The 21877-nt window shown below is 41.0% G+C and overlaps 1 protein-coding gene across 1 annotated transcript in view; it reads left to right on the plus strand.

The window, feature by feature from the left end:
• Nucleotides 1-21877, plus strand: part of LOC144901157 (collagen alpha-3(V) chain-like) — a 28624-nt gene that overhangs the window by 4029 nt on the left and 2718 nt on the right. The window contains exons 2-4 of the mRNA XM_078794339.1: nt 16061-16208; nt 18013-18168; nt 18308-18500. Of these exons, the coding sequence (XP_078650465.1) occupies nt 16061-16208; nt 18013-18168; nt 18308-18500 (497 nt within the window). The remainder of the gene's footprint in view (nt 1-16060; nt 16209-18012; nt 18169-18307; nt 18501-21877) is intronic.

Below are 21877 nucleotides of genomic sequence, written 5' to 3' on the forward strand. Positions count from 1 at the left end.
GATTGCAGTAAAGGGAAAAGTGCATGCAGGTGTACCCTTACCATATCTTTTAATATATTTTTGTGTACGCCTTTTTCAGTTTTTGCCCGTGTGCACACTTTTAGTATGGATTCTATGCAATGTTATAAATATTTTGTTTTTATTTTGCCCAGGTAAAAACCCGCCAGCCATTGAAAATGGCTTTACAACCTACTACTCGACCAACCATTTTTTTCCCCATCAGTTATTTTCCCTCTAGATTGATAAATGATTACCATCATTTACATGTTCATTCCTGAAGAAAAATTCCACAGCAAGCGATTTATCTTGTCCACTACACCGTCATTGTCAAAGCGGATTTGATTTGACGTCTTGACAACATGAACACTGAACAGTATCAGCAAGAATGTAACTCAACTCCGATCCTTCACCCCATCTGACAAGTCTGTGAAGTTTCAAACTTTGTGAGCTCTCAGCACGAGATAGATATGCATTCTAGTACAACCTTTTTTAAAAGCAGCTTCTGTTGACTACAGAACTAAAAATTATATTCATTTATTCAAATTTGTAATACATAATATATATTATAATATACTTTATCATCCCACTGAAACGAAAGTATTGCCAACACAGCCAATGAAAACTCAACAAATAGCCTTGATGACGTATGAATCTCCCCTCGGCCATCTCTGTGTGGAGTTTGCATGTTCTCCCCGTGCATGTGTGGGTTTTCTCCGGGTACTCCGGTTTCCTCCCACATTCCAAAATTTTCAAATTTCAAGACAATACCGATAACTCCCAGCTATATGATACCCGATAAGTTGTCCCGCTACATCGCGGTTCGAACATGGCACATTAAGTAGTTGAACATTTGAATCACCCCTCAAACAGTCTTATTATGAGCAGTGAAGGGTTCACATCCCGTCATGTAAGGTAAATGTATTTTTTTTGAGTGGCCTCGCAGAGTTCGATTCCACCCTCGGCCATCTCTGTGTGGAGTTTGCATGTTCTCCCTGTGCATGTGTGGGTTTTCCCTGGGTACTTCGTTTTTTTCCCACATTCCAAAAACATGCTAGGTTAATTGGCCACTCCAAATTATCCATAGGTATGAATGTGAGTGTGAATGGTTGTTTGTCTATATGTGCCCTGTGATTGGCTGGCGACCAGTCCAGGGTGTACCCCGCCTCTCGCCCGAAGACAGCATAGTGAGGTACTCATAACATTGGCAGATCTGAAATAGTCTATAAATCTCGAGTTGTGTACAGGATAAATCTACATACTTCTCCTCAATCATAAAATGGCTAACCAAACTAAATTACAAATATAAGGCATTCAGACGACTCGTTCAGTTCTACATTAGTAACTAGGTGTCAGTAATGTAATAGTACATTGTTTTACAGAAATCAGTAAAAAGTAAAAAAGGAAGTCTCCCACTGCTATTGTGTGTGAGTGTATAATATATGTTTGATTTTCTGTTTTTATGCCTATGACAGAGGGTAATGCAAGTATAAGGGTGTCTACAGGTCGTTATTTCATGGCTACACCACTGTAATAATGTTAAAAAAACATATTTAGAGGTGCCAAATTGGCTTATCATGGTCAGGTCTGGAACCAAGTAAGACTATTTGCTATTTTCAACTATAAATGCATTGTGAATTTTGACAGGCATTTAGACATTTAGATCAACAATTCTGGTTGGCTTTCAAATTAATGGCATTAACCCGAGACTAAACATGACGGAAAACACAGCAACAAACAATTCTACTCATGATGTCATTGCCACGATGACGGCAGATGCGTGTCTTGGCATCCAAAGAAATGATGAAATGGTGGTTCTTGGTGTACCACAGAGCTCTCATCTGGAGCCCATTAAAATTTCCTTTACCAGACAGATGCCTGTATGTTGTAGCATGAGTATACTGTAGTGTTCTCCACACAGAATAAGTCTAAAAAGAGGATTGCGGTAAACCACTTGTTGGACAAATTGTCCAAAATGTTCAAATCCAAATTGTTCAAAATGTGTATGCATGTATTTATATGTGTTTTATATTAGAATTTATGGAGTTGATGTTTATTTTATGGAATACAATTATGGTGAGTGTAGTTATAGTGCAAGGTGAGAAAATGTGGAGCAGATGTACTGCAAGTGATGACAGAAGGCAATTTAACACGCAGAAGCTTTACAAACATGCAGTTGTGAAAAGACACAGCACAGACTCTATCATAACAAACAAGGAACGCAACACCAGTTCAGAAACATGGCAATATGTACACCTCAGTTGGTAAGCTGGTAGAATCCTCACAGATTTATTGTTTACTTATTTTCCTGAATAAACCAGAAATAAAGAAGTTTTTAAGAAAGGAATGAGTTTTGGGTGGGAATCATTCATAGTTCACTTCAGAGGTCAGGCCACGTAACCAAATACAAAGTGAATAATCCATTGGAATGCATAAAGAACCTGATCCCATATTCATACAGGGGGCGTGGCTCAAACCAACCACAGAATAGGGAATTTTGTTTATCATAATCATAACTATAATATATTTTTCTCGACATGTATGGACATTCCACACACACATGCGATACCTAGACTCCAGAAGAAAAAGCCACTGGAGTCGGTAATTACCCAACACGCCCATTAGATAGAGGCAAAGACCACAGGATGACTTCAAGGTTTCAGTGCACAGATCCCTGTGATGGACTCAAAGCATGTGGATAGGCTCAACAGTCAACAATATATGTTGAAGTTTGATAAAGTATTTGGATATGTCAGACAGGTTGTTTGTGAAATACTAATTTAAGCTGATTAGGTAGAAGTGCATGTATGAACCATATATGCACATATAAGTGCTTGTCGGCATTTGTGGGTAGGGTGACATGTGCCACATAAATCAGCTATTAATTGGATCGTATGATGTCATTATTTTATAAATGAAGAAAAAGAATGTACAGTGGTGTTCAAGTATTTTTGTCCCCGTCCAGATTTCTATACATATACAAATACACACAGTTCATGTATTACATCCAGTTAGCATGTGCTATCACACATTACAACTATACAACAAATGAAAGAAATTGTGAAAAAGACAGCAGCTGAAGTCAATGCAGCATATGAAAAACATTTCAACAATGGGCAGATTTTCCAATTAATCGTGAAATGATAGTTTCCCAAACAAAGGTGTAAAAAAAACACACACATTTCTATAGTGGAGGTCAGGACTAGTTGCTACAAGGGAACGGTTAACTTTTGTTACAGATGTGGGCATCCTACCCCTGAGTTAGATTATCCATAATGACAACAGTAAAGGTGAAAGTTGCATTTCCGTGTGTCGGTTGAGACATCGCAACAACGAATCAGGAAGAGAGCTTAATGCCAGCTGACGGATGTCATATGACGTATACAAATTGACCTTTATGATGTGGGTGACACGTTCGATTGACCCACACTACTTTTACGATCGACATATTGGACCCACCTGTGTAGATTTCAGGGTCCTTTTTTGTAATTTCACTGGAAGCAAACAGCCCAGAGTATGATGCTACTATCACCACTCTGAACAGATGGTATTGTTGAAGGCCTCCATGTACTCCTCCAAACAGACTTCTAGTTATTTTCGCCAAACTGACCATATAATGGTGGTCCGGAAAGAATTTCCTGTAGTACGTGGTTTCAGCTGCAAAGCTCAGCCAAGCTTGAAGGTGTCGATGTTCAATAGCGGACTGAAGATGTAAAACTCTTCTTGCTTGGGGTTCGAGCAGCTGTCATTGCATATCAGGCCTTGATTTCTTGTCTTGTCACAGTATGTGTGTGTGTATATACCTTTTTAAAACATACTGAACAAGATTTTCAGTTTTACAAAGATTTCAAAATGAGGTACAGCTTGAAGACATGGCAATGTTATTATTTTTGGAGATTTGGCGCCTGCAATGTATTATGTTGTTTTCAAAGATGCCCATTTTTTTTTTTCATTTCAAATGTACATACATTCATTCATTCATTCATTTATTTTCTACTGCTTATCCTCGCGAGAGTCGCAGGGGTGCTGGAGCCTATCCCAGCTGTCTTCGGGCGAAAGGCGAGGTACACCCTAGACTGGTCGCCAGCCAATCACAGGGCACATATAGACAAACAACCATTCACACTCACATTCATACCTATGGACAATTTGGAGTCACCAATTAACCTAGCATGTTTTTGGAGTACCCGGAGAAAACCCACGCATGCACAGGGTGAACATGCAAACTCCACACAGAGATGGCTGAGGGTGGAATCGAACTTGGGTCTCCTAGCTGTGAGGCCTGTGCGCTAACCACCCGTCCAGCCTCAAATGTATGTACATAAGACAGTAATTTAAAGTCTAATTGATTTCAGTCCATTTTGGGAGCCTAAAATGAAAGCATGATATTGTAGTGGTTGGGGCTCAAAGATGGATCCTATTTAATTTGTTCTTTTAAAAACAAAGTCATGTTACAGCTTTAGAATAAGATACTCTTGGCATTATTCTAACATGGTTATGTAGCAGTATCGGTGATATTATTGCACGTTTGAAACTAGGATCTGTTTTTCTTCTGTTGCGTCTGACATGGCGATATGTCTCACAGGTAACATTAACATCCTAGAAGAACAAACAATATGTGAATTAAAAACTAATTTTAGACAGTTGGGAAGAATGTTTGACGCTAATATGAATGTTTTCTTTGTAAACAGAGGTCTACAGTGAATAGATTGTGTTCCTCATTGGCTGGTCTTCTCTTTGGTTTTAAGGGCGCGTTCTTGTCCCTCCATGTTGTTGTGCACAGTGCACTTGCAGCTTTATTTTCCTAAGGGGTATGACAGACACATGTAGCACAAAGGTTTCCTCCACCCATCTGTTTGCATGTTCAGACGGAACATTCTTCATGTGGATGTTTGCCCCTCTTCAAATTGCACAAAGATGGTCAAAACATGACAAGAGACGGTAATAAATTATGTAGGGTAATCGGCTTTATATTCTACCACAGGTGCTGTTTATGTGCATGGTCAGAGTCTACTGATGTTGCCAGATGAGCTCCAGCTTGTGTGTTCAGGTTCCTTTCACCTGATTCATCTGCAACCTTTGAAAGTGTGGTTCGTCTTTAGGTGTGTGGACCATTTTTTTTCCGGCTTAAAACTGCAACAAACTTGCTTTCTTCCATGTCACTGATACTCACTCTGCCGCTCATCAGAATACTGTTATTAGACACATCTCTATGCACTATAATTATTGGACTGTGCCGAAATTTATCGTGCTGATACGAGGAATTATTAAGTTAAGTGTAACTGTTTCTGAGACCTTTCATGTGCTAGTTGCACCAAATACCAGTAACTCCATTGAACACCTTATCAGCTACCTGAAACATCCACATGGCTACAACGCCCCGGGGCAGAAACACTCTGCAGTAGCTCATTAGTAGCATTCACTCAACTATCAAAACACTCCTCCGATTTGGTCATACAAGCCTGCAAAGCAGCAGGCCTGTGTTCGGGGTTTATGAACCCAAATAAAGTGAGATGAATAACCAACATAAATGACACTAACGGACTGAATTATGCTGTTCCAAATAGCCTAAAGCACCACAGATCTGTCATCATGTAATCAGTGCTATTCAGTCCTGACGTTCCACACCGGTATATTAAGCCCCAGACAAAGGCAAGTGTTGACTGGTGCTCTTCTGCATTTTGTCTTGCTGAAGTTCCTGTGAAAATTGTGCTACTTTCGTATGTTGGTTTCATATTGAAAGGTTTAGTAAACCCTTTCTTTATTAAGCGGTTTCTGTCATTGCCAAGAGGACCTTGGATCATCTATCAGTGGCTTGTTTGTAATAGCGATGAAACAAGGGTGGCTTTTATTCTGGAGGCTGACATGGAAAACGAAAGTAAGCCGTAGGGCCTGGCCAATATGGCCTTTTTGTGGCCGATGCAGATACCCATATTAGGTAATAAACTATTCTCATAATGGACACACTGATCAATTACATGTTTTGCCTTTAGGGGACCTATTATGCTTTTCCCACTTTTCTGACCTATAAATGTATTTAGAATGTTGTATTCTCCTGTTAAACGATGCCAAAGTTTCAGATAATGAGGTTTTCACATTTGGAAGTGAGCCCTGAAAGAAGCAAGGGAAAGCTACATTTGCCGCCATCAGACACAAGTGGTTGGAGTTCCTGATTCCCTACCAGCAAAAGAAAAATATTTAAATCTGTCAACGACATTTCATATGGCTCGACAATAACGATGTACCGATGGCCCGGGGCAAGTTAAAACAAAATTGGGACAAGTAAATCCAATCAGTGATATTCCCGTCGTGCAAGTGCACTTTGGCATGCTATACTGCCAAGAGTTTTTTTTTAAAGCGGTTCTTGTTGGGTGTTGGTAAAACACGGACTGCGTCATTCCGGTGGTAATTTGCAAACCAATCCTTGCAAATCTTGAAATGGACCAATCAGAATCGTTTATTTAGACCGCGGTCCACAGTCCGCGTTTTACCCACACCCGATCAACCAATCAGTGATCGTTTGACTACAAAAACATCTATCATGGCGTCCCTGCCAACATGGTCTAATTCTTCAACAACTTGTGAAGGAAAAAACAGCAAAAAGTGATGAACCAGTGCCTCCTAAACAAGTATTTTATTAGCGGCAGCAAATCAAATGATGGCACAGGTGAGTGAATCACATTGCTGTGACAATTTGAAGTGGTCACAATGAAACACCACCCATTAGATCCAATACGAACACAAGCTACAAAATCTAGCGCTTCCATTTCTCTGTGTATTTTTCTCACCTTTGCTTCACCAATTATTGTTTGACCATTGAGCATCTTTTTTCTGGATTAAAAACACTTTACTAGTACACAAATGTGTCTATTCAATAATGTTTCATTGTGGTGCACAACTTATAAAAGGCAAAGTGCCTAGAAGTCTCTTGACAATCCAGATTTCCATGCAACGTCATGATCTATGTAGGAAAACAACCATAAGAAATGATAATCATTTCATCTTTATTTGAGATTCTCATGTGATGCCACAAAAATGAGATGATATCATTATGGCAGTCTTTTCATTTTACATGGGGCAAGTTCGGGCAAGTAGTTCTCACCTTAAGGATTCCCCATGGGAAAGTCGTTTTTGGTTTTAATGTAGAGCCCTGTTTCACAATGGACTGGTTTGTGAACATGGGCCAGTATGCAGCTGGACGAGCTGACAAACTGTGTCCTAACTGTGTCTATTTTTTGTAAATCATGGAACAAAAGCGTTTGTCTATGTAGCATTATAAAGTGTGCATACAGGGAGCAAGGTTGGTAATAGCCATTACCCACCACAATCAGTGAGTCTACCAGAGTTTTTTAAACACGGGTAGTGTTTAGCCAAAAAACGATGCTGTAGAAAGGCTAATGCTAAAATGCTGAAGCTACTTACCATGGAGAGACGTCTTGAACTAACCTCTTTTCTTGAGAAACTTCGGACTGTCCAGTCTGGACTTATGGATAGTATTCGGGAGCCAACACACATGGCGGAAAAATCTTTTACAAGGATAAAACTCCTATACCGTATATCAACTCTATAAAGTTGGGTTCATAGCTAGCGGCACAGCACCAGAAGTCCTCCTAAGCACTTGGAGAACCAACCACAGTGGAGAAGGCGTTCCTGGAGGTGGGCAGAAAAATTAAAATTAAAACAGACTGTTTTCGCAGGAAGCAGAAAATCCAAAGAAATACAACTGTAATAGAGGCAGATTCTGAAAGATCAACAAAGCTTTCTGTGCTGGTTATCATGTGTAGCTGCTCTATAGGAGTCGAAAACTCAAGACAAAGGTCCCCTTTAAGGGTGTGTGAGCTATGAATGGATCAACAGGTCGGATGGTAACCAGTTCTCTTCATCATGACATGAACATCTCACAAGACCAAGATGACACACAATGGCAGGGGTCTCAAACTCGCGGCCCGTGGGCCAAATGCGGCCCGCGAGACGCTAGTTTGAGTCCCCCACCTTGATACCAAAGTTTAATATTGAAATGACAGCTTAAAGCTGTGTGCACACCGGACACAATTAACATGATTTTGCCCCGCCCATACTGTTACCCTACCCTGTTACCCTGCCCCGTTTTGCTTTGGATTAGCAATGAAACTAAAGGCTTATGACGCTGGGTACAAATAAATGTTAAAGTTACGACGCTGCTCCCAGATGGAACTGATTGAGTACGATGCTAACTTGCTAATTGGGTAAAATTATTACGTTTCATTAATGTTCATGCTAAAGATTAAATAACTGTTAGTACTGTACATTTGAATCTGAAAAAAATAATTTCTCTACCAACTGTATGTGGTTTCTTACGTTTTTCTTATTTGCTGTTTTATTATTATTTTACTTATTTATTACTGATTGATTTATTGTCTTTTCTTAATTTTTTAATCTTATTTTGTGTATAGAAAAATAAAAATTAAGATATTTGAGAACAGTGGAATATTTGATCAGATATTTTATAGGGTATAGCAGAAGCAAAAGCATTGAAGATATATTTTTTTTCCAGTTTTTAATAAATGTGTTTTTTTTTTTTTTTTAAACCTGATGCAGCCCGGCTTCACCCAGAACCTAGCTCTGGTGGCCCCCAGGTAAATTGAGTTTGAGACCCCTGCTCAATGATGCACCAACCATCCGTATAGGCTAATATACTATTAAGCAGGACTAAATAGGATACTCCCAGAGCATTTTCTTCTCTTCATACTGCCATGACATATACAGTAAAGTCTTGTTATATCGATATTCTCGGGAGTCGGAAAAAATACCGATATAACCGGACTATCCATATATCCGATCCTGCGCCGAACTGCATTAAAAGTGGGCAATAATGCACTCGACATTGTTCTATAGTATAGAACAATGTTCTATAGTATAGAACAATGTCGAGCAGCTTAAATCAATCTTTGCTTAAGGATTTGCTTTTGTATCGATATAAGCAGACCAAATTGGCTGGCGGGAGATGAAAAGGGCATTGTAGTAACCGGATTATCATAATAACCGGGTATCGTACTAACGGAACTGATTATATCATAAAAGACTAGAAATTTGCCGGGAAATGAAAATAGTATCGTAATAAGTAGTAATTCGTTATAACCGATATTGATATAACGAGACTTTACTGTATAATGAATATATTTTGGCAGTTGAAAAGTAAAAAATTCCAGTTTTAACCTCCAGTGCACTTGATGCTTTGTCATTGTCTCCATTGTGGCTTATGTGGTTGAAAAAATCTATCAAAACAAGACAGGACCACTTGTCACTAACGTGCATTGGAGTAGGCTAGTGGAAAAGTGTAGGAAATGAAGTTAACTTCTCCCCCCTTGGCACTTACACGTTCTGCTTTTGCAGATGAGTGGATGTTAAAGATTTCCAAGACAAAGGCCTATCCAGCCTTGTCCTGAGTGATCCCCTGGGTCTTGTTGCAAAGCACAGCTGTAATACCCATTTAGTATACTTACTGTAAATCCCCATTCAGTCCTCCAGTAGACTGTAAGCCCCGTACAAGCCTGTTTTGCATATTTTAACTCCACTACAGGGGACACCCAATCGCAACAATACGCATACAGTACATTGGATCCTACATCATAAAGTGGATAGACTCAGGTTGTCCAAACAGAAGGAATATCCATTAGAGTGCTGCACTGTACCATCTGTGAGCGATTTTTCATGCACCCCTCAGGTGAAGCTTAGCGTGGCCATAGGTGTGCTCATCACTCAGACGCTCAGTGATGACGTTAAGGAACACAGCCTTTCTTTTGTTAAATTCACTTACTTCCTCATCTGCTGACCTGGTGAGTCTCTCATCTTCATCCATCAAAGTAGGTGGAAGTCTTTAATCATCTTCCTGTTGAGGCTTCCTCCCTCCGTTGTACCCGTGCAGTAATGGAGCTATCTGTCGTTCCAACCAAACCCATTAGAGTAACATGATCCTGCCACTGAACACAGCCGAGTCAGGTCAGGCCAAGAAGGTTATGGTCTGCAGGTAGTATGAATTTAGAAGTGAGTTATCTAACATTAAAAAATAGAATACAATGGATGAATGAATGCAAGTACAACGACGGGCTGAACGGTGAACGAGTGGTTGGCGTGCAGGCCTCACAGCGAGGAAACCCGAGTTCAATTCCACCCTTGGCCATCTCTGTGTGGAGTTTGCATGTTCTTCTCGTGCATGCGTGGGTTTTCTCCGGGTACTCCGGTTTCCTCCCACATTCCAAAAACATGCTAGGCTAATTGGCGACTCCAAATTGTCCATAGGTATAAATGTGAGTGTGAATGGTTGTTTGTCTATATGTCCCCTGTGATTGGCTGGCGACCAGTCCAGGGTGTACCCCGCCTCTTGCCCGAAGACAGCTGGGATAGGCTCCAGCATACATGGTGGCCCAAGCAGTATAGAAAATAGATGGATGGATTTAGATTTGAAGAAAATTACATAAATTTGAGAAAAACAAGCTAAATGTCACAGAAAGTAGCTAAATACAGTAAAAAAAAGTGACTGGATGTTTACTTTTAGCACTAGAAATGTAACAATTTCCGGTATTAATCAACTGCAGCAAAATGCCTGACGCCAGATTGTTACAGCATGATTGACAACCGTGCTCCGATAAACTCACGGACCAGTGACACTCCTCATTTCCTGGAGAAGCAGCCATTTGTTAAATTGTAATCTCTCCCTCTCAAAGCACCAACCAGTCCAGGGTGTAACCCGCCTCTCCCCCGAAGACAGCTGGGATAGGCTCCAACACCTCCCGCGACCCTCGTGAGGATAAGCAGAAGAAAATGAATGAATGAATGAAAGTACAATAAGTATTAACTTGTGCTCATCTTGCTGCCGGGTTGGGCTGTACATTTTTTTTTTTTTTACCAAAAATACATCAATCCCCTGTACTAATAATCTAAGGCTAATATTCACAATAAAACCTTGCCAAAATGAATACAATGAACACAACATGAGGCAGGATAAGTTTAATAAACACAAATTATGAAACAAACTAATGCAATTTCAAGTAGGTGAAAGATGACTGGAGAGGGCATAAAATATTTTCAATTTCTACACCTTGCTGAAACATCCATCCATTTTCTTATATTCATTAGGGTCGGGGGGCTATGCTGGAGCCTTTCTTAGCTCAGTGATTTTCAACCTTTTTTGAGCCACGGCACGTTTTTTTACATTGGAAAAATCCAAAAAAAAAACAAAAATGTTACAAAATGTCACCACAACCTCACACGTGCATCAATAAGTCTATGGGAGGAACAAGGTAGGTGTTGCCACACGGACCAATATTACATTGCTCTGCCAGTCTTTACACCACAGACACTCCACAGTAGCCATGTTTTTACATCACCACTTTTTCTCTTTCTGAATGACCTTTCGGGAAACAATGGTATCCATAGAAAGGAATATTCCAATCTCTTGTCTACATGTACCGTGAAAATCAACCAGAATAGTCATTAGGGCATGCCCAGTAAAACGTAAACATCAACATCACGTGATACCGGCTTCCCCGAGTTTTTCTTTCACTTGTTGGAATAACTCCGTATTGCCAGTTTTTCGTCTGTCCAGTCTTGAAATTTAGTTTGAATCAAAAACAAACTTTGCTTAGTCCAGTGCCGATTGCTGGCCTCCATTTTTAAAAGTGAAGAACGTCTGGATCTGCGTGTTACGTCATATCTGAGCATGCGCTGAAAGAACGCACCCGGGATAAATTTAAACAGGAAAAGATCAAATTCAATCTTGCCAATAAACAACAGAAGAAGAAAAACACCACGAAGAAGAAGGCACCCTGACAACTTTCCATTTGAGCGGGTACACGATACCTCAATCGGATTGGGGAAAGGAATATTCCATCCCTGTTCAATTCTTTCCGTTTGAGCAAATAAACCAAATGCAATTGGAATATTTGGGTCCATGTATACTATTGACATAATGGCTATTGACATAATATTTGTTAATGATGATTAATAAATGTTAATTATAAAAAGTGATATTGGATAATTCCTCACGGCACACCTGACGGTTTCTCAAGGTACACTAGTGTGCCGCGGCACAGTGGTTGAAAATCACTGTCTTTGCTGATTTCGGGCGAGGGTCGAACTGGTCTTTTCTGGTCGCCAGCCAATCACAGGGCAATCACATGGACAATTTAGAGTCGCCAATTAACCCGGAGAACATGCAAACTCCACACATGTTACAAACAAACCATGTGAACCTTCACGGTTCTGTGAATCTGAAGTGGATTTTCTTTTTAGGGGTCTTGCATTTGTCGAAACAATATACTGTCAGATAAAATATATTTAAAATATACGAACATTGGTGTTTCTGTACTTTTTAATGTTTTATCAAGGCATGTGTGTATGTTTGTAGCAGATGAAAAACATGCGTGGCCCGAAATGTCTGTGAAAGTCTTCACTATTCACAGATCTCAGACATCTCACACATCTGGTTTACTTTGGCAGGAAACACAACAGGCATGACAGGCAGCCCTCCCCCATCTGCACCTCCCTTTTACGTCTCCTCATCTTAATAGCTTGATCCTGTGATAATAGCGTTGAAAGAAAAGCATACGTTCCCAGTGGTTCCTTGAGGGCACAAGGAAAAGTTCTTGTTTGAATCCTGCCTCACACGTCAGGCTCAATAAAGACCACCACAACCTTTAATATAATATACATTTCTATCAATATACATTAAGTTGATATCAATGTCAACATGAATATATATAATATATAGGTGTGTGTAATCTAATCTAAATCATATGTATAATCACCAAATTATGCTGTCAAGCTCATGACATTAGCAGAAATATTTGACCTCATGTCCCTTGGGACTTACAGGTTAAGAGTCTAACAGAAGCCATTACTCAAATCATTATTTTCTCCTCTCATCCATATAACTTTGAGAATTCTTCAAAAGCTGGTATGTCGTAGTTTTTATATGTTCTGTCGGTGCCATTTGCCCATGCGGCAGAGTGCATTTTAGTGGGGACTTGACCAGCCAGAAAAAAAAACAATTTTTCACATTTGAGTTGGGTGATATGGACCTTAGCATATACAGTGCATCCGGAAAGTATTCACAGCGCTTCACTTTTTCTACATTTTGTCATGTTACAGCCTCATTCCAAACTGTATTAAATTAATCTCTTACCTCAAAATTCTACACAAAATACTCCATTATGACAATGTGAAAAAAGGTTTTTTTGACATGTTTTGAATTTATTAAAAATAGAAAAGAAAAAAATGACATTTACATAAGTATTCACAGCCTTTGCTTAATACTTTGTTGATCCACCTTTGGCAGCAATTACAGCCTCAAGTCTTTTTGAATATGATCCCACAAGTTTAGCACACCTATCTTTAGGCAGTTTTGCCCATTCTTCTTTGCAATAAGTCTCAAGCTCCATCAGGTTGGATGGGAGACGTCTGTGCACAGCCATTTTCAGATCTCTCCAGAGATGTTCCATCGGATTCAAGTCTGGACTCTGGCTGGGCCACTCCAGGACATTCACGGAGTGGTTCTGAAGCCAATCTTTTGAGATCTTGGCTGTGTGCTAATGTCTACTGTCTATATGGACAAGGTACATGACCAGTCTACTGAGGTCAAGAGCACTCTGGAGCAGGTTTTCATCCAGGATATCTCTATATATTGCTGCATTCATTTTTCCTTCTATCCTGACTAGTCTGCCAGTTCCTGCTGCTGAAAAACATCCCCACAGCATGATGCTGCCACCACCATGCTTCACTGTAGGGATGGTATTGGCCTGGTGATGAGCAGTGCCTGGTTTCCTCCAAAGATCTCAAGGATGATCAGTGGAAAAAAGATGCACCTGAGCTCAATTTTGAGCTTAATGGCAAAGGCTGTGAATACTTATGTAAATGTGATTTCTTAGTTTTCTATTTTTAATAAATTCAAAAAAAGTCGAAAAAAAAACTTTTTCACATTGTCATAATGGAGTATTTTGTGTAGAATTTTGAGGTAAGAGATTAAATTAATACAGTTTGGAATGAGGCTGTAACATGACAAAATGTGGAAAAAGTGAAGCGCTGTGAATACTTTCCGGATGCACTGTACAGGTGCGGCTTGTGTATGTACAAAATCGGTTTTCCTCTAAAAATGTAGTGGGTGAGGCTTATAATCAGGTGCGCTCTATAGTCCGGAAATTACGGTATTAATGAAGCAAGACACCCACTCGATCCTTCATCTTTCAATACATTGTCACTGATATACAGTACCTGACTTTTGTTACTGCTACTAACTTAACGAGTATTCGTTACCAACTTCCACTGGTGATTGCTGGTGCTTGTAAAGTTGACGCTCAGCCAAATGTAACAAGTGTACCTCCAACATGCTTGTGATAGAGTTAAGACAATGTGAAACATCTGCACTACGTATGGCACAGTTCCCAATATTTTTCTAATAACACAACAAAAACCTAAAGCAACTACCAGAGTTGGTCCTTTCATTTGCTCCGATTAACCTATCAGAACTGTGGGGCCTGCAAGCTGGCCCTGAGAGGCAATTCAGAAGTCTGATTGGCTAAAGAAAAACCCAGCCCCAATAGTGTGTATGTGACATGGGCCAGCACTCCTGATTCTGAAGGCCCTGGGCAGGTTACATTGATATAACAACAAATAGAGGCTGAAATCTGAAGCTGAAATCTTGCACATAGACTACTGGAAGCAGTGCAGCTAGGAAACATGCTACTAAATGAAAATAATACACTTGGGAATAAATTACTATAATTTATGGAACAAATATTAGAATTGGGCGGCACGGCGGACAAGTGTTTAGCGCGCAGACCTCACAGCTAGGAGACCAGGGTTCAATTCCACCCTCGGCCATCTCTGTGTGCAGTTTGCATGTTCTCCCCGTGCATGCGTGGGTTTTCTCCGGGTACTCCGGTTTCCTCCCACATTCCAAAAACATGCTAGGTTAATTGGCGACTCCAAATTGTCCATAGGTATGAATGTGAGTGTGAATGGTTGTTTGTCTATATGTGCCCTGTGATTGGCTGGCCACCAGTCCAGGGTGTACCCCGCCTCTCGCCTGAAGACATCTGGGATAGGCTCCAGCACCTCCCGTGACCCTTGTGAGGAAAAGCGGTAGAAAATGAATGAAATTTTAGAATTGAAGTTAGGCCTGTGCTTCTGGTGATGACTAGGCCAGTAGACGAGACCTCGATTGAATCCACAGCACTCCTGGAGTTATACAGGGGGACTTTGGGAAAAGGTCTGAGCTTGTTGGAAGTGGTTCTGACTCAGAAGTTTATGTTCATCGTCACTGCTAATAGTGTTACGCTGAACCGCCTCTGTTAACCCCATTACTGTTAAACTCGCCCTGTACTTGATAGCTCAGGCTGTTTAAAAATGTGACCAGGATGCGACCATGCTGGTTTTTCAGAATCTCCACATTTGATGACAGGCATTGCGTAATGATCGGAAAGAGTGTACTCACAAAGGACTCTTGAGGACAGTATACTGTATGATGTCTTGCATGCAGCAACTTGTGCTTTTAATATCAATGAAGTCATTTGGCAAGAAGTGAAACAATCGGCGACTGGTGACAATCCAGGGCACCAGATTCAAAGAAAACAGAGAACAACTTTAAACAGGATAGAATTTGTCAGACTTCTCCACAGCTTTTCCAGTCAATGAGTCCATAAGTGGTTTTCCGCTTTTTAGTAATGGCATCAGTAAGTGGTCTTTTTCGCAGCACGTTATGCTCTACAGTGTGTTGTAATTGCCCACAGCAGATGTTAGCCACCTGGAGCTCATGACTGTGACATACAACACAGCAACCATCTGAAACACGTCAACGTGGAAGTACACTCGACATGGTTGCACTTTATTTAGATGTACTGTAAAACCTTGGTTAGCGTCCGCCTCCCAGCAAAGACACTGTGGGTTTGAACTCTGTGGAGTTGGCATGTTCTTCCCGTGCTTGTTTGGGTTTTCTGTATGCACTCCGGTTTCCTCCCACGTTTTAAAGATGTCCATGTTAGGGTCAAACTAAATTAGGACTAATCCTGGTCTGTTTTTATCCTCACAGATGAGGTGAACATTCTGAAGGAGTTTTTCATTCAGGTGCCCAACAGTCCAAACACATCCGTGATTGTGGAGGATGGCAGGTGTCCAATCCTCCAGGTGGGCCAGTACTCCAGCTTGACTCTCCCGCTCATGCAGCTCTTCCCCGATAGGTACAGTTCTGGCTACGTACTTATTATCAAATCAAATCAACTTTTTTTGTAGAGCACTTTTCCTGCAAAGACATGCAACACAAAGTGCTTCACAGAATTAAAACAATTATCACAATTAAAAGGAAAAAAAACAAAGAAACAAAAGAAAGCCCCTCCTTCCCACCCTCCATACTAGACCCACACACACACACAATCACACACAGTAGGGAGACATGGCATGGCACTGAGGAACAAGGAAACGCCACCTTTGGGGCCGTCCACACTGGGAGGAGCCTCAGGCCATGTCATCGGGGGACCAGCACCCGGGCCCCCCGACTCCAACAGACGGGCGGACCCCCACATTAAAGAGAGGAACCCCCAGCCGGCCGGGTCGAAGGGACCCAAGGATGGCACCCCCTCAGCAGACCCGACACAGCCCCCAGTGTGGAGGACCCCCCCTGAGGAAACACTAGAGTTAAAAGCTGAAGACTCAGAGCATAAAATAGGACTAAAAAGATAAAAACAAAACACTGGAGTTAAAAGCTGAATACTAAGAGCATAAAATAGGACTAAAAAGATAAAAACACAACACTGGAGTTAAAAGCTGAAGACCAAGAGCATAAAATAGGACTAAAAAGATAAAAAACATAACACTGGAGTTAAAAGCTGAAGACTTGGAGCATAAAATAGGACTAAAAAGATAAAAACATAACACTGGAGTTAAAAGCTGAAGACCAAGAGCAAAAAAATAGGACGAAAAAGATAAAAACATAACACTGGAGTTAAAAGCTGAAGACTAAGAGCATAAAATATTACTAAAAAGATAAAAACATAACACTGGAGTTAAAAGCTGAAGACCAAGAGCAAAAAAATAGGACTAAAAAGATAAAAACAAAACACTGGAGTTAAAAGCTGAAGACTTAGAACATAAAATAGGACTAAAAAGCTAAAAACATAACACTGGAGTTAAAAGCTGAAGACCAAGAGCAAAAAGATAGGACTAAAAAGATAAAAACAAAACACTGGAGTTAAAAGCTGAAGACTAAGAGCATAAAATAGAACTAAAAAGATAAAAACATAACACTGGAGTTAAAAGCTGAAGACTAAGAGCATAAAATAGAACTAAAAAGATAAAAACATAACACTGGAGTTAAAAGCTGAAGACTAAGAGCATAAAATAGGACCAAAAAGATAAAAAAAAACCACTGGAGTTAAAAGCTGAAGACTAAGAGCATAAAATAGGACTAAAAAGATAAAAACATAACACTGGAGTTAAAAGCTGAAGACTAAGAGCATAAAATAGGACCAAAAAGATAAAAAAAAACACTGGAGTTAAAAGCTGAAGACTAAGAGCATAAAATAGGACTAAAAAGATAAAAAAAAAACACTGGAGTTAAAAGCTGAAGACTAAGAGCATAAAATAGGACTAAAAAGATAAAAACACAACACTGGAGTTAAAAGCCGAAGACCAAGAGCAAAAAAAAATAGGACTAAAAAGATAAAAACAAAACACTGGAGTTAAAAGCTGAAGACTAAGAGCATAAAATAGGACTAAAAAGATAAAAACATAAGAAAAGTTTAAAAATATTAGTTAAAAGCCTGATTAAAAAGGTGCGTCTTTAATCTTTTTTTTTAAGTATCAACATTATAAGCTAAGTGAAAAAAAATATGATTATCAGTAAAAGCCATGGAAAAGGGGTGGACTTAAATAACCTCAGCTTCCTCCTACTCCTTTTTGGACAAACGTAATTTTATGCAACTTATCAAATAAATCCTATTTTCCTCATCGTTGACCAGTGTCTCTGACAGTGTACCTGTGTTTCAGGTGGACAGATTTCAGTCTGCTGGTGCAGCTAAAGAGTCCTCAGCAAGTTGAGAGCAGCGTGTTCACCATGCTGAGCCCTGACCACCATATCGTGCTGCAACTGCGAATCAGTGCTATCGCCATTATCCTCATTTCATCACAGCGGTGGCACTACGAGTGAGTCTTTTTTTGTTTTTTGTTTTATGTTGCAATGCAAATTGTGATGATGTCATGGTATAATTTGAATACTGACCCTTCTCACTTACCTCTGATCTCAAAGCATTAGCAGCAATCCTATTGTTTTTCTCTTCCTCAGGTTTCCCATTGGCGGTCTCACTGATGGAAAGTGGCATTACGTGGCAGTCAGTGTTTCTGCACAGCGGCTGGAGATATTTGTCGACTGCACTCTGCTAGAAAGCGTGGCGTGGGTCTACCAAGGTTTGGGGATCGGCACTGATGGGCTCTTCATCATTGGAGGCATCATTGACGGCTTTGAGACTCCATTTAAAGTGAGTTGTCTCCTTCCACTCGGGTTCATGCGGTTTGCTTGTATAGATGGCAGATTTGAGCTATATAGGCGTTTTTAGATTGTAAAGTTTCATTGCAAGTTTAATTATATATCAATATATATATATATATATATATATCAATATAACTATTGATATAGTTGAATATTTTCAAAGCTAGAGCTAGAAAAATAGTTTTCGCCCTTCTAAATATGTTTTTTTTAACATTATTAGAGCTCTACACACATCAAATAACACCCCTATAGTTTTATTTACACTCATATTACCCGATATAGTAGCCATTATAAGAGACAATAAGAAAATAATTGAAACCTGCAATAAAACCTGTTGTTCCGATAATCAAGGCTGGTGCTTGAGTGTCTCACCGAACACTCGAGTGTCTCGTGGAGTGTCACGAGACACTCAATTAAACTCAATTAAACTTGAAATAAAATGAGTAAATGAAATCCTTTGGTCTGATGCTAACGCCATGCTAAAAAGAAAAAAAAAAATTCTTTAATTTTTGGTTTGGATTTTGTTCACAACCAGAACATCAACAAAATGTACAAAGGTGCAAGAATACAGGTCAGATGTAGTATTGGGTTAATTGAATGGATACAAGTTGGAGTTGGCTTACATCAGGGATCTTGCTTAAGCCCATATCTTTTTGATCGGATGAGGGGTGTTCTGTCTGGGGGATAAGTGATAGATGCCCCTGGTGTATGCTGTTTGTTGATGACGTGGTGTTATGTAGTACCAGTAACCAGCAAAGAATTAGTACAGGCAAAATTAGAACAGAAGAGGCCTTAAGATCAGCAGAAAGAAGACAGAATACCCGAGGGTGAATAAAGATCAAGACTCCGAGATTAGTCTGCAAAGGACAAGTTGGAGAGAGTGGATACGTTTTAATACCCTCTATCACCTGTGGATGAGGGCAGGAATTTCAACACCGATTTCAACACAGATGTCTGTGATCGGATAATCAATGTGACAGAGAAGAGGATTCCTCCGTCCCTGTGGGACGTTGCGCTGCTCGCGCTGCTCATGCCCACGGGGCAATGAAGGTGTACCAAACACAAACTTCTCCCCGCGTCCGGACAACGTATTCCCCATGTGTGGACATTCGAGGGTGCACACTCGACGCACACCGGAAGGGACTACTTCCGGGACGGTCCCCCTAAGAAGCGAAATTGGCGCCTAAGTAGTGGTCAGGTGACATTGGACTGAACCAAGTCGCAAACAGGGTGCTGCACCCCTATTGTGGAGTGGGTACGCCCAAGGGAGGGGCGAGACTATTTAAAGGGAAGGTGTCTCTCCAAAAATGGGGAGAGTAGATTGAGGAACGTGTGAGAGAAGAACATATGAGAGTCGTTGCTGTTGCATTGATGAGAGAGTAGAAGTGGTACAGAGTTACATTCTTGGTAACATGTGCCTGCATTTTTGCAATATTTTCTTCTAGATTTGTATATTTCTGTTGTTTGTCTGAGCCATCATATTTTTGTGTTGTTTCTGTAAACAATTTATTTTGTCCTTGAATGAACCCCCGACAATCAGCATTAAGGTTTTATAGAAGAGAGTAGAACATTACTGTCGTAATATAACTCTAAGATATCACCGTTGGGGGGAGGGATGCTAAAAACTGTTTTTGAGCTTTCTGTTGGTGTCTGCGAGTGTAAATGAAACCACTGACTGCAGGCCTCTCCTGACCTCAGCAGTACAGCTGCTGAACCAAAAGGCAGGAGGCTTTTCCATGGCTCATCTGTGTGACTGAGATCAGAATATGGAGTCAAAAAAATGGATGAACTCAGGAATGACACAATTTTGGTGGCTATATTAAAGATGGTGGTGATACAAGAATGAAGATTTCAGTTGGTACGGCCATGTGATGAGAACGGATGGATATGGCGGTACAGGAAAGTAAAGGGAGGAGGAGACAAAATTGGAAGAGGATGGACTGACGCTAACATTTGAAGTGATTGACAACCACTCACAACAAATGATCCAGATGGTTACGGTCTGAAACAAGTCCACACACAAAGAAGAAGGAAAAACCAGAAAGACATTTGTGGCCATGTCAAAAATCCCATTGTTCAGTCATGAAATGTAGCCACAATGCTTAGAAACCATGTGTTTGTTTTTGTGTAGTGTGCATAAGAATCCCAAAGGTATCACTGTTACATGGACATGTTCGAACATGGGAATGTTTCGTCATCCTTGGTCAAGTTGCAGCACAGACAATATTCCCAAATGAGAACTAAAAATGGAATGCTATTTGCATTTCACTGTGGTGTTTTGGTTTACATACAGTTTGCCCTTGTTTACAACCAGGCAGTACTCTATTAAAGACAGGAACGGTTGGTCGCTTTATTTCAACAGTGACAGACAAAATATCAACAAAAAATCCATAAAAACATTCAAGGTTATAAATTATTTGTATTCCATCGTGATGAATAAGTATTTAATCCCAAAGCAATACACGACTTAGTACTTGGCAGATCTGCCAACCTTGAAAAAAAATATGCTGAGAATTTGGGGGTCAAGCTACACCGCACCTCTGCCTAGCACCCCCAAGCGAACGGCCTCATCGAGAGTTTTCACCGCTCAATGAAAACGGCGCTGCGGGGCTAGCCTGACGAACGGCGACTGGGTGGACAGGCTCCTGTGGGTCATGCTTGGTCTGCGATCCGCCCCCAAGGAAGACCTGCAGGCATCGTCGGCCGAGCTAGTGTACGGGCAGGTCTTGCGTGTCCCCGGGGACTTCATTCCAGACGCCACTGCACCCTAGTCCGCCGCCTTACAGAGACACCTTTAAACCCATCCCTGCATCACACCACAGTGGACTCATATGTTCCCACTGCCTTGGGCACGGCATGTTTTGTGTTTGTCCGCCACGACGCGCACCGTGGGCCTTTACGCCCACCCTATGAGGGACCATACAGGGTCCTGGAGCACAGCGACAAATATTTTGTTTTGGACATGGGTGGCCGACGGGAGACTATCTCGGTGGACCAGCTGAAGGTTGCGCTGGTGGACGACACCCAACCCCTGACACTGGCGGAGCCCCCTCGCCGGGCCAGGCGTGCCGACCCCCGCGTTGTCCCCTTCACCACACCCTTCTCCCCTGCCGCAAGCAGTGCGCACACGGTGGGGTCGTGCGGTTGTCCCCGCACACACGGTCGATTTTGACTATGGGTGAATTCTGGGGGGGGCTTGTGTTGTGGTAGGTTACCGGGACATAATTCACCCTGGAACAATCGATAGGGGAGGGGTTGCCACCCGGAGGGGTGGGCGCAAGGGACGGGGGTTTTCCGCTTCCTGTTGTGGTTGAGAGACGGGGCTTTCATGTCTTACGTAGCAAAGAGTGCAAGTTAATGTTTGCA

Source organism: Doryrhamphus excisus, linkage group LG10 (assembly GCF_037039965.1).
Source record: "Doryrhamphus excisus strain RoL-2023G ecotype Guam linkage group LG10, RoL_Dexc_Guam_v1.1, whole genome shotgun sequence".
In the NCBI taxonomy this organism is placed as follows: Eukaryota; Metazoa; Chordata; class Actinopteri; order Syngnathiformes; family Syngnathidae; genus Doryrhamphus; species Doryrhamphus excisus.